This window comes from Geotrypetes seraphini, chromosome 2 (genome assembly GCF_902459505.1).
Source record: "Geotrypetes seraphini chromosome 2, aGeoSer1.1, whole genome shotgun sequence".
NCBI lineage: Eukaryota > Metazoa > Chordata > Amphibia > Gymnophiona > Dermophiidae > Geotrypetes > Geotrypetes seraphini.
Window position 1 is genome coordinate 429,473,551 of NC_047085.1, and position 13,044 is coordinate 429,486,594.

At 42.3% G+C, this 13,044-nt stretch overlaps 1 protein-coding gene across 2 annotated transcripts in view; it reads right to left on the reverse strand.

Annotated features, from left to right (window-relative positions):
- The window catches only part of LOC117354200 (GTP-binding protein 10-like), a 366,380-nt gene extending 354,783 nt beyond the window's left edge, over window positions 1–11,597 (reverse strand). Inside the window, exon 1 of one of the 2 annotated variants that reach the window (XM_033931252.1) lies at window positions 10,899–11,109. In XM_033931252.1, the coding sequence (XP_033787143.1) occupies window positions 10,899–11,009 (111 nt within the window). In that variant the 5' untranslated portion in view covers window positions 11,010–11,109. Of the gene's footprint in view, window positions 1–10,898 lie in introns of both variants that reach the window. The other variant, XM_033931248.1, reaches the window with a different exon arrangement.
- Between the last annotated feature and the right edge of the window lie 1,447 nt (window positions 11,598–13,044).

Sequence of the window (13,044 nt, forward strand, 5' to 3'; positions counted from 1 at the left end):
GCTGGTGGCGATCAGTGGAGAGACTGGTAATGGTACCGAAAGCTGCCAGAAAACCAAAAAGTCCAGGGACAGGTCAGAGAGGACCTGGTGGTGACCAAAGAAGTGTCTGGAGGGGCCTGGTCATGTGTGTACGAGTGATGCTTTTTTTTTTTTTTTTTTAAACAAAGCCTGATGTTGTTTTAGCAGAACCTGATGTTGAAAGAGAAGAAAGAAGACCAGAAGTGCCTGGAGGTGGGGTAATGATGGGTGATGACCGCTCAGCCCATTCACACTGACACCTGGACAAGATCATACAAAAAATCTGCCAAGTAGGTAAGACCCGATTCCATAGCTGGAAATGATGGAGGCTGGGAGGACTCTAGCTCCTCTAAAGAATCTGCTGCTTGTTGCACCCAGCCAAGGCATGATCTTGAGGGATAGGAACTGCAGATTGCCACATGCAGGGATAACGCTATCACTTCAAAGGAAAGCTTAACCTTTTCCTATCGTGTGTCCCGGATGACGGGACATTCAAAAAATGACATAGACAGTGGATAAACAGTCTGTATGGACTAATAAAGAGCCAGGAACACAAAATATTTGAATTTACAGACTTATGACTTATTTACATTATGTTTACAATAGCCGTAAATGATAACGGTGAATAATACAAAAACTTTGCTAAAATAATTAGGATTGGAAACAGCGTAACGTAAAATTTATTACGAAAGGAAAAGGTTAAGGGTGGATTCAGGCTTCTGGTCCTTAACATCTGTCAAGGCAATACCATCTTCCACAGGAAGAGTAGTCTTCTTGGTTATGGCAGTCACCAGTGCATCCACTTTAGGCCAATGCAGTTTATCTAATTCTTCAGAGGCGAGGGTGTAAAGCCAGGCCATGGCCATGGACACCTTCAGACTAGCAACTGGCATATCCTACTGCGCTGAAACCAATTCCTGCATTGCCTCATGCATTGGGAAAGCCCAGGAGGACTGTCGAGTACCCATTATCTTGGGGTTTGCTGCCGATGAAGAGGAATCCTTAGATGAGTCAATATTCAGAGCTTCGAGTGCCTTAAAGAATTAATGAAGGCAACTCCTTCTTAAAAAATACTCATCTGTAATGTCAGGAGGCAGCTCACCCTCCTCCAACTCTTCCAGGGGGTGGCGGATTGCGAAGCAATGGAACTCCCAGCCTAGAAATGATTTAGTGAGGGTGGAGCAGCTTCCAGCACTTCCTCCATGCCCTGCAGCCTTCTGTACTTTGGCGCGCTGCCCAAAGGCAGGGCCAACTCTGTGGACAGAGACCTTTGGTCAACAGAAAAACATTGCTTGTTATCCCAAAAGGAGAAGACCTCCCCTGGCGGGTTCCTGTGAGGCATGAGCCTGTTTTAGCAACTAGGCCTGGTGCAATAGCAGGACAAACTTGGAAGAGAAGGGCTGCCACACCCCATCTCCCTCCTCCTCCCCCCCCCCCCCCCCCCGAGTAGTCTAGAGCTCAGCTGCTCCTGTGGCTGACTCTTGGAGCTCTAAAAGCTGACTCTGTACCTCCCCAAGTGAAGGAAGAGCCATGTGCCACTCCCGGGATTTCCTTCTCTATGTGTTGCCAACACAGGGATTCCCTCGAGCATGCTGACAGACTGAACTGCAACCACAGATAATTCAGTAGTGGAGGACGCCGTTCCCACCCAAAGTTCCAGAGCTTCATGCAGGCAGCCACCACACTTTTCGCCACTTGCTACAGCAGAAACAGCTTTTTGCACCTCAGCTGCCATCTTGAAATTTTGGTATGGCTCAGCTGATATGTGGGAAACACATTAAACTCCCTCACCACAGGAAAGGAACCCGCTGGCAAGGCACTCACAAAACAAAGGCCCTGAAAGCAAGTTCCCTGGAAATAATGTCGACGGCTCCCCCCTGCTGCCTCTTTTCTTCTCAATAGTTTGTACTCACCCCAAGGAGAGTACTTGCTGCCCTTTTAGCCAGGATTACTCCCTGTCTCTACCAGAGCTTGTACCGTTGTCCAAATCTTTCCATATTATCAATTTTTTTTAAAATTGGGTTCAGCTCTTAGAAACAAACTCCTTATTTATTTATGTTTTCTGGTAGAGAAGGAAGGAACGCAGAGAGGGTGGGAGGAAGAGAGAGAGAGCAGGGAGGAGATTGACCTGGCTTCCCTAGCTTTATCCCCTAGGCACCCAATCAGCCTAAAACCCCCAACAAACTATAATGGGAACTATAATGGGAGCCTAAAGCCAAATCAATCCAGGAGCATGGGTAAAGCCATCCATCTGCCTGCTGGAGAGAGAGAGTATACTGGAAAATCAGGTAGCAAACCATCCAGGCAGGTGGATTACAGTTTTGGTGTTCTCTATCTCTGCCTGCTGGTGGATGACTTAACCCATGCATCAGGATTCGTCTGCTGTTGATGACAGGGAAACAATGTTAAACAGCATTATTTAATGAAACATGTTGCAAAATATGATGCTGTTAAGAGGCCAAGTTCAGACTGATCGAGTGAACACATTAAGAAAGAGTGTTGTGGGTCAACAGTCATTCTTCAAGATTGCAAGACAAACATCGGAAACTGTGACTAAACCTAATATCTGAAGCCTTAGCTAAGAAAGGGATGCCACTTTCAGAAATCAAATGTATTAAAGGATTGTTTGGAAATACAGTAGACTCTCAGTTAACCGGCTCCCACGGGGATTGGTATATGCCGGATAAATGTAGTTTCTAGTTGCTTGAGAGTTAAAATTAAATAGGCCTAACTAATACTATACCCCATACCATAAACTCTACAGTATATTGACTTGATATTAATATTGAAATAGAGTAAATAAAAGCAAATTAAGACAAAGACAAAAAAAAAACAGTTTTGTGAATACAGTCTGCGATTTTAATTAAATGGCAGTCAATAAACTCTTCTTCTCTGTTATTCCCCCACCCCCACTTGTAGGTCTAGCATCTCTTCCTCCCTTCCCACCCTCCTTTCTGGTCTAGATCAATTTTTCTCACCCCCTTCTCTCCCCTCCCCCATTTATGGATCCAGCATCTATCCATCTCCCCTCTCCTGCCCTTCATCCTGCAGGTCCAGCATCCATGTCTGATATCAGTGATACAGTGATACAGTCTGATATCAGTGATACAGTGACAAGAAGTTCAGTCATTGCCCTATGAATGGCACTACAACTCAGAGGGCTATATTAAATGAAGTGCAAACTGCATTTGGAAAATTCAACCTTTCACAGGAGAAACTGTGTGGTTTAACTACTGATGGAGCTCCTGCTATGATAGGCAAACACAACAATTTTGTAACTCTTTTGACACAATCTCTTTCCCATCACTGCATCCTCCATCAAGAGCAGCTGTGTGCTAAAACACTGGATATGGAACATATTATGAAAAAAGTGTTACTACCATCAATTTCATAAGATCAAGATGCTTTCTTCAGAAGCATGATGCTGATTTTGGCGGTGATCTACTTCAGCCAAGTTTGCTGGCTTAGTAGAGCAGCAATGATTGCAAGATTCTGGTCTCTGAAAGATGAAATTAAATCTTTCATGGAAGAAAAAAGGAAAGATGTTTGATTTCTGGAAGATGACACAGGCTAAGTGACCTGGCCTTTCTGATAAACATAATTAAAGACAACTATTTGTAGATGCATTTCTTTGAGCAATTGACTTTATGTAAAGATTGAATCTGCTTGTTTTCGTTCTTATTTTGTATTGACTTTTTAATATTTTATGCATTTTATTGGTAACCTTCGTCTTTCTCCAGGATAAGGAAGCAGTTCTTCGTTTATTCTATAGGACTGATAATTCAGAATTTCATGGTTCAAAAGTCTCAATTTTTCCTGATGTATCAAAATGGACTCAAGCTAGACGGAAGAAATTCCTGACTTATTGTCAGTCAATTTTGAGTATGGGAGCAACTTTTCAGTTACATTTTCCTTGCAAATGCTGTGTTACCCATCAGAACACTAGATATATATTTTATGACCCTGATCAGTTGAACTTTTTTCTTGAGGGTAAAGCAGCTGGTAAAGCTTCAGATCCCCCCATGGAACTTCTTAACCAGGATGATACTTAATTAATTTAATCCAACTGTTCTCTTTAATGTGATTGAACTTTTCCTGAAATCCAACTTCCCTTGGAGGTGAAGGATCCTCTCTCCTCAGGTTGTGGACTTTGAATTTAGTTATTTTTGTGAAATTTTATAATTTACTTGTTTTGTTTCCTTTTCAATTGTTTATTACCACTACATTGTTGTTTAACAATTTGTAAAAGCATATAAATAAATAATAATAACAAAAAATATTTTATGTATGTAATTTTCTATAAACCGTTTTGGAAAAAAACGGTATAGAAATTTTAAAAATAAATAAATAATAAACACTCTAATTTGAATTGCACTTATCTAGTACAGGTTCAAGGCGATTTACAAGATAAGAGGCCCATGCAGGCCATGGGAAAGTTACATTGCATTGTAGAGGAAGGTTACATTGTTGAACGATGCTGTCCAGATAGTGCAGGGCCGATTTGCAGCCAATGGATGAGGAGATACAATATCATAGACTAAGACTGTGTATAGTTGCAGGTAGAGAATGACACTGGGACAAATTTTTCCCCATCCCCGCGGGAACTCATTTTCCCATTCCGGCGAGTTCTTTTCCTGTCCCATTCCTGCAAGCTCTGTCCTCACCTGAACAAGCCTCAAACACTTTAAAATCATAAGTGTCTGAGGCTTGTGCAGTTAAGGTAGAGCTTACAGGAATGGGGCAGAGACAGCGACAAAACTTGCGGGGATGGGATAGAAAAATTGAGTTCATCTGGGGATGTGAACAAATTTGTCCTCGTATCATTCTCTACTTGCAGGGAGGAGACGGTACTTGGCTGACCTGAAGCCCAAACTTCAAGGAAAGGACTAATTAATTGGTGAATAAAATGTATGCACATATTTCTGCTTTTACAAGTAAATTAGAACTGTTGAACAACCATATGGATGATTAAAAAAATTAATTTCCCAACACTAACAAGACCTACTGGTACAATTATTCATAAAAAGTATATAAATATGATTACTAAACTGGATTTCAGGAAGAATGCTGCCCAGCATGAATATTTTTAAAAATCCTTTCTTAGTTGAAATTGATAGTGCGCCAAATTTTCTTCAGATGGAACTTATTGATATTCAAAGTCAATCTGACTTAAAACCAGCATTTCACAATTTTGACCTGCTTACTTTTTACTCTGTTTTCAGTGATTTATATCCCAACTTAAGCAAACTTGCACTGAAACATACTTCACTGTTTGGTAGTACTTCTAACTGTGAACAACTGTTCTCATGACTGAAGCATATCAAACGTAAATCAAGATCCCTTCTTTTAGATGAACATTTATCTGGCATACTTAGAATTGTTAGCTCGTGGGTTCTGGGGTGGGATTTGCTTGCTTGCCCCAAGTTTTGGCCTTTTGTTGTGTATTGCTCTGCCTCTCATTGGCAATTTTCTCTTGGGAGAGGCTTGTTCATGCTTGTTGTTGCTGTTACTCTCATTCTGTGCTCTTTTTGATAATGTATAAGTTTCTGTACAGAACATGGTTGCTTGTCTGGACCATTTGCCATTCTCAATAAAAATACTTTGAAAAAAAAAAAGAATTGTTAGCTCATCAGTAGGACAAGATATAGATCACCTGTGCAAGCAAAGGCAATGCCAGATATCTCATTAACTTGGCTACTCATGAGACGGCATACAAATAGTGGATGCAGCCATTTCAAAAATGAGGCAACTAGGGCCCATTTTACCAAGCTGTGGTAAGCAATATTGTGTGTTTACTGCAGGATAAAAAAGCTTACCGTGGGATGAGCTCTGGTATCTTGCAGTAAATGTGCACTAGAGAATGACACGGGGACAAATTTTTACCCGTCCCTATAGAAACTCATTTTCCTGTCCCATCCCCGTGAGTTCTTTTCCTGACCCTGACCCATTCCTGCAAGTTCTGTCCTCATCTGCACAAGCTCAAACACTTTAAAATCATAAGTGTTTGAGGCTTGTACGTTTAAGGCAGAGCTTACAGGAATGGGGCAGGGACAAAACCCATGGGGATGGGACGGAGAAACTGAGTTCTTGCAAGGACGGGGAAAAAATTGTCCCCATGTCATTCTCACATGCACATGCAAAAAAATGTAAATTTTATTTTGTGAAAGGGGGCACGTCTGAGGAGGGGAGTAGACATGACACTGCAAATCAGTTAGCACATGGGGCATTTGTCATGTGCTAACTGATTAGCATGGGGGTCCTTACTGCCTATAAAATATGAGGCAGTAGGGTTCACATGCAAATTTTTAATGGCTATGTGCTAATAGCCATTAATTAAAAAAATAGAAATATTGGACATTTTCCAGCTGCAGGAAAAGTAGCCTTAGTATACAAGAAAGACCCCCATATGACCACCCTAAGGCCACATTTTGCTGCAGTTTAGTAAAAGGATCCTGCAAGGGCCACTGGGTATGCCTCTCAGTTATAAAACTATTACTTTCATGGCTGAGGTAGAAGAAAGGGAATCTAAGAATAAAGCTTGGGTGAGAATGAGGACAGAGGAGTACCCTAATAGAGTAGTAGGCTAGGAACCAGAAAGCCCAAGTTCAATCTCCTGGTAGCTCCATGTGACCTTAGACAAGGCATTTAAACCACCAATGTCTTGGGATAGCCAAGATTGGCACTGGCAACCCCACCTCATTTAAGGTCTGCCATTGAAACTGTCACGCCTGTGGTGGTCCCATAAGCAGCTCACTGCTAGTGGGCAGCAGGGATCTGTGAATGGAGGTGCCATTGTCTAGCAGGGGCCAAATATGATTGAGCTGCAAGCCCAAAAAATAAGCAGCCATTCTCCTCTCTTGTCTCAGTTACAAACTTATTTACTTTTATATATTAACCAGTTAGCTGCATTAATGCAAGTGAGTGCATAATTAATAAACTAGCCCCATGGAGAATACTACAATTTGCACTATTTAGGATATGTTAACTAGTTAATATATGATTGCAAATAAGGCCCTTAGACTCTAAGCCTTCTAGGGAAGGGAAATGCCTGCTGTATTTAAATAAATTACAAATAAAAGGCATGAGCTAAACACTCAGATGAAAAATAACTAAGAGGTTTCTGTCCTGTATTAAGATATGATAAAAGTGGCCTTAGTGTACCCTTATGCAAGTTTTTGCTGCATGCTAAGGCCATTTTTACTGCAGCCAGAAAATGGCTAATTTTGTAAATTTTTTCTATTAATGGCCATGCACTTATGTTGCCACTAGCACTCGGTCATTAAAAAGAATTACCACATGAGCACTTACCAACACCTAATTTGTAGGTGGTAAGGGCTCATGCGGTAATCCTACACTAACCAGTTAGCACATGGTAATGTGCAGGAATGCCTACTCTCCACCCCCCAGACACTCCCCCTGCAACAAAAAATATATTTTTTGCTCAGTTAGTGCATGCTGATTCAGAACTTACCGCAAGACACCTGAGCAAATCCTACAATAAGACACTTTAATCTGCGGTAAGCGAGGGCCCTTAATTTTGGCTAAAAAAAAATGCCAAACAAAAATTTACCTCCTCCAACACTCATAAAATTCCTATGAGCGTCGGAACAGTTACCACTGCTGCTGGTGCTAAAACCCGTGCTATGCGTTTGTAAAAGAGGGGGTTACTTTTTTTGTAAGACCCCCAAATAATATATGTAGTGTGTTCTCTTTTCATTTTAAGAAATAAAATGTGCCATGCCAGAAAAGTTCTACACAGCAGATCATAATGGGAAGATCTATTCCTTATTGCAACCCCCAGTATTACCTGGCTAATACTTGCTAGTCAACCTGTTGTCTGGAAACTTTTTAAAAACTCTTTTAAATTAGTTACAGTTGTTATCCAGGGACAGCAGCAGATATTCTCAACATGTGGGTGACGTCATTCAAGGAGCCCCGTAGCGGAGAGCCTCGCAAGCAATTTGCTTGTAGAACTTCAAAGTTCGCGAGTGCCTTCCCGCCCAAGTCAGGGCGCGCGTCTCCTCAGTTCAGATAGCTAGCTAATAAGCCAACCAGGGGAGGTGGATGGGTTATGAGAATATCTGCCTGCTGTCCCTGGATAACAACTGTTAAGGTAAGTAACTGAACTTTATCCCAGGACAAGCAGGCAGCATATTCTCAACATATGGTTGACCTCCAAGCTAACCAGAATGGGATGGTGAGAGAGTTGGCAATTTAGGAAAATAAATGTAAAACTGCCGGACCAAAAATACCATCCTGTCTGGAGAAAATGTATGAACTGAGGACCAAGTGGCAGCCTTGCAGATTTCCAGAATAGAAGTTGATCTGAGGAAGGTCACAGACGCCGCCAGAGCTCTAACTGTATGGCCCATGACTTGATCCTGCAGAGGGAGAGCAGCCTGAGCAGAGCAGAAATAGAAGCAAGCAGCCATCGAGCTGGAGATGGTGCACTTGGAAACAGGATGCTCCAACGTATATGGATCGAAGGAGATAAAAAGTGGAGGAGCAGATCTGTGAGGTGGAGTATGTTACAAGTAGAAAGCCAAAGCACGTTTACAGTCCTTAGTATGAAGAGCTGATTCTCCAGGATGAGAATGAGGCTTTGGAAGCACAAAAAAACAACAAAAAAAACCCACACACACTGGAAGAACAAGGAAATGATGGAGATGAAATTCTGAAACCACTTTAGGGAAGCACAGTGCTGACCAACTTTTGCCACCCAACGTCAATTCTGATGTCGGAGAGGAAGTTCTGGGCCAGCCAATCGCTGCCTGGCTGGCCTGGAACTTCCTCTCCAATGTTAGAATTGACGTTGGGTGGCAAAAGTTGGTCGGCCTGGTGCTTCAGTGTCCTCTTTATGGGGAAGGGAAGCAGGGAGAGCTCAGAACTCGGCGGTGGCCTGTTCCCCGATGGTGGCGGTGGCAGCCTATTCCCCAATGGCGATGGCTTGGAGGAGGGCAATGAGAAAGAAAGAAAGGGGGGGGCAGGGCGACAGAAAGACAGGGAGACAGACATAAATGGGCATGCAAGGAGAGAGAAAGACAGACAGAAAGAAAGAAACGGGGCATGGAGAAAGAAACGGGGCATGGAGAGAGAGAGAAAGACAGACATAGAGAAAGAAAGGGGGCATGGTCATGGAGAGAGAAAGAAAGAAGGGGCAGGGTGAAAGAAAGAAAAAGTTGGGGGGAGGGAATGAGGTCTGGAGGAGAGGAAGCATACAGGAGGCTGAAAGAAGGGAAGAAATATTGGATGCACAGTCAGAAGAATAATGAAGACTGATGAAATTAGCAGACAACAAAGGTAGGAAAATGATTTTATTTTCAATTTAGTGATCAAAATGTGTCCGTTTTGAGAATTTATATTTGCTGTCTATATTTTGCACTATGGCCCCTTTTTTACTAAACCGCAATAGCAGTTTTTAGCGCAGGGAACCTATGAGCATCGAGAGCAGCGCAGGGCATTCAGCGCAGCTCCCTGCACTAAAAACCACTATCTCGGTTTAGTAAAAAGGGAGGGGGCATATCTGTCTATTTTTGTACAGTTGTTACTGAGATGACATTGCATAAAGTCATCTGCCTTGACCTCTTTAAAAACCCATGGAATATAAATGATAATTAACATTTTCTCTGCGTACAATGTGCTTTGTGTTTTTAAAATTTTATTGTTGGTAGATCATTTTGACTTGGCCACGAAGGTAAGGGGGGGGGGAGGGAGGGGAGCTGCTGAAAGACATCTAGTATTCCTTGCAGGCTTGACTGTGCAGGGAATTATTTTTGTAAAATCATGTTTTGTTATGTGACTGGCATTATTTAGACTTTAATTTCTATGAATGAATGAATAGAATGAAAGTGATATAAAATTGCTTACTTGTTTTTATGTGCATGCGCTGAAGGGAAGTGGAGAGAGAGTGGGCTGAGGACGCTGAAGGGAAATGGGGAAGAGAGAGTGGGGAGAAGACGCTGATTTATAAATTGACAATTGTACAGAATATTGTTTCTTTTTATACTTTAATATAGTAAGTTCAGTATAAAACTATTCGAGGCTTGTATGGATGGGATCAGATGGTTTGCAGGGACGGAGACAATTTTTTTTCCCGTGTCATTCTCTAGGCTCTGCTACAAATCGATTTCGACTACATGCGGGCGAGCGGGGTGTCAGTCGGGTATAACCATCGTAGCACAAGCGGGCACAAGGTATGGCTCTCAAAAGATATCTTAATCGTTTTACTGCTGACCTTTGGCTCTTTTGACTGAGTTTGCCTACCACTGCTCTAGCAAAAGAATTCACAGTTTGTATTGACTGACAAAATGCATTCTTAAATTTGCTTTTAATCTTTGAACATTTCCAGTTTTGACTAAAAGAGTAAATTTAGATTTACATATTACATACCACACAGGATTTTTAACGAACCACTCTTTTCTGTATTGTAATTTTTGCTGTCCTTCTTTCTTTTTTATTTCTCTTATACTATTTTTTTAAAGGCGAGTTAACATGTGGTCACACCATGGATCGCACAATCGTTATATTGTCCGTTTTGGTTTTCATTTTTTTTCTAAATCTTTTTTTAAGTTAAAAATATACGTCCATCTCAGATATCAAGAAAAATCTAGAAATATACTTTTAAGGAGAAAAGCCCCACCCGTACGTTATCAAAATGAGAAATATCAAAAAATAGTCTACATCACCAAAAATAACATTTTTTAATAACAGGTACAGTAGTTCAGAACAAATGGTTACAAACTATCTGCACTGCATATTGTAAAGAACCAAAACCAACCCCTCACCCATTACCTTCGGGTTCCCCAAAATGTTCCAAACCAGAATGTTCAAAGCTCAGCGAGCATGATGGCTTCTACTGACCGCACAGTCCCAAGCCTTACCTCAGCGGCGGCCAGCGACTGCCGGAGGACGGGGATGCTGCCCTTGCCCCGCGGGCTGCCTGACGGAGCAGCAGTGCTGAGCGCTGGCACCGCCAACTCGGCTGTCTTCATCACTGCAGCGCCGAGAAGTCTGCAGAGCCCAAGGCGAAACCTTCTTCTCCACCGGCGCCGATCGAGAAGCACGCGGCTCTCCTGTTGCTAACACAAGCCGCGCGCCGTTGTCATGGTGAAGGAGGGACCAGACGGGAAAAAAAAAAAAAAAAACCCCACAACAACACCCATTCCTACGGAAAGCGCCATAGACCAAATCTGCTTGGCGTTGGAGGCTAGGGTGAAGAAGACGCGTAATTGAAGTAAAGTCAGATTTGGGGTGGAGTATGCTGTTGAGGGTAAAGGCAATTAGATAAGTGGACACGTAAATATATGAAACCAAGTTCAGCACCAGAATATCTGACACAGCGAGACCATAGGAGTAGCCCTTCCCAAAGCTGAAGATTTATTACTACTATGTTGATAACGAATGCCGTTTTTCTCGTTGGCCCCAGACATCTTCTAAACTCAGTTCTGGCAGATTTTCATTTAATAAAAGAGAAAATAAAATTCCTTTTGTTATCTGGCTACTATCAGCAGATCTACCAACTCTCCCACTATTGTGGGTCATCTCGTGCACTCCCGTGGGGATGCCTTCATAAAACTTCATCACCTGATGCTGATCCCACGGCAGCAGGAGATGATGTTTTTAAGAAGGCATGTTCTGCTGCTGCTGGCTAGGAAGGCCCCTTCTTTCGCTGCGAATCAGCTGGGGTAGGGCAGAGCAGTGGGCGGGGTTGGGTGGAGTGGGATGGCTTTAAATCTTCCTCTGAATGGGTCAGCCCCCTTGGCAGCATAGGTTCGCTGCTGGCTGCGAATCAACTGGGGCAGGGCAGAGCAATGGGCGGTGACGGGGTGGAGTGGGCTGGCTCTAAATCTCCTTCTGAATGGGTCAGCCCCCTTGGCAGCATAGGTTCGCTGCTGGCTGCGAATCAGCTGGGGCAGGGCAGAGCAATGGGCGGTGCTAGGGTGGAGTGGGCTGGCTCTAAAGCTCCCTGTGAATGGGTCAGCCCAGCAGATCAATCCTGGTACCCACATAGATGAGGAACCAAAGTTAGGACTGCTTTTTGTGTAAGGCTGCTTTTACCAAGCTGCCGGTAATGAAATAGAGATAGGGAAGATCGCGGGAAGGGGTGAGGAAAGGATAGAGTGATGTAGGATCTATGCAGGGAGCGAAAGGGAAAGATTGGAGTAGAAGAAATGCCAGAGCATGGGATGAGGGGGGGGGGGGCAGGAAGGCAAGGGAGAGCAAGGGAGATTAGGGCCCGGAGAGGCAATGTTGGAAAAGAGGAGAATGGAGTTCCTGAGAGGGCAGATTATGATGGGGGTAAGATTAAAAAAAAAACCCAAAAACCCTGACACAGGGAACATGCTGTATAGAGATGAAAGATGGATGTTGGAAGATGGAGAGAAAAAAATTTGTCAAATGGATAGGTGACCCTTTAAGGACAGGAACAATAACTGAGAAAAACAGAAAACGGACACAGACCAAAACAAATTGAAAAATAAAATGCTCATATAACAAAATATTTCATTTTGAATGTATTAATTAAAATATGTCAACTTTGGGAAATATGCATTTCAGTTTTTGTTTCTCCAGTTGTGTTAACGTCCAACTTCTTGAGGGTCCATTTCAGTCTTTACAACTCATCTGTGGTCCTTTGTTTCATATTTGTTGAAGTCTGTCAGTGTTTTGTGCTACCCTGTAGTTTCAATGTAGAGATCTGTAGCACTCTTGTTTGTTCTGTTTTCACACTGGATAGTATGTTGGTGATGTAGTGCCCTGTGCATGGGGGAATTCTGTGCTGGCCTTTTTAAAATGATGGGATATGAATTCGGGACTGCAGTCTGCATTTATACATTTTTATAATTTTAATTTGTATTAATTTTTAATTTAATTTTATTAATTTGGATATTATAGGATATTATTTATTAGAAATGTTATTTCTTTTCTATTTAAATGGAGTTCTTTTTATAATTTTGATTGAATTATATTTGTTAACCGTTTTGATCCTTTTTGGCCGTATATGCGGTATATAAAGATTTTAATAAACAT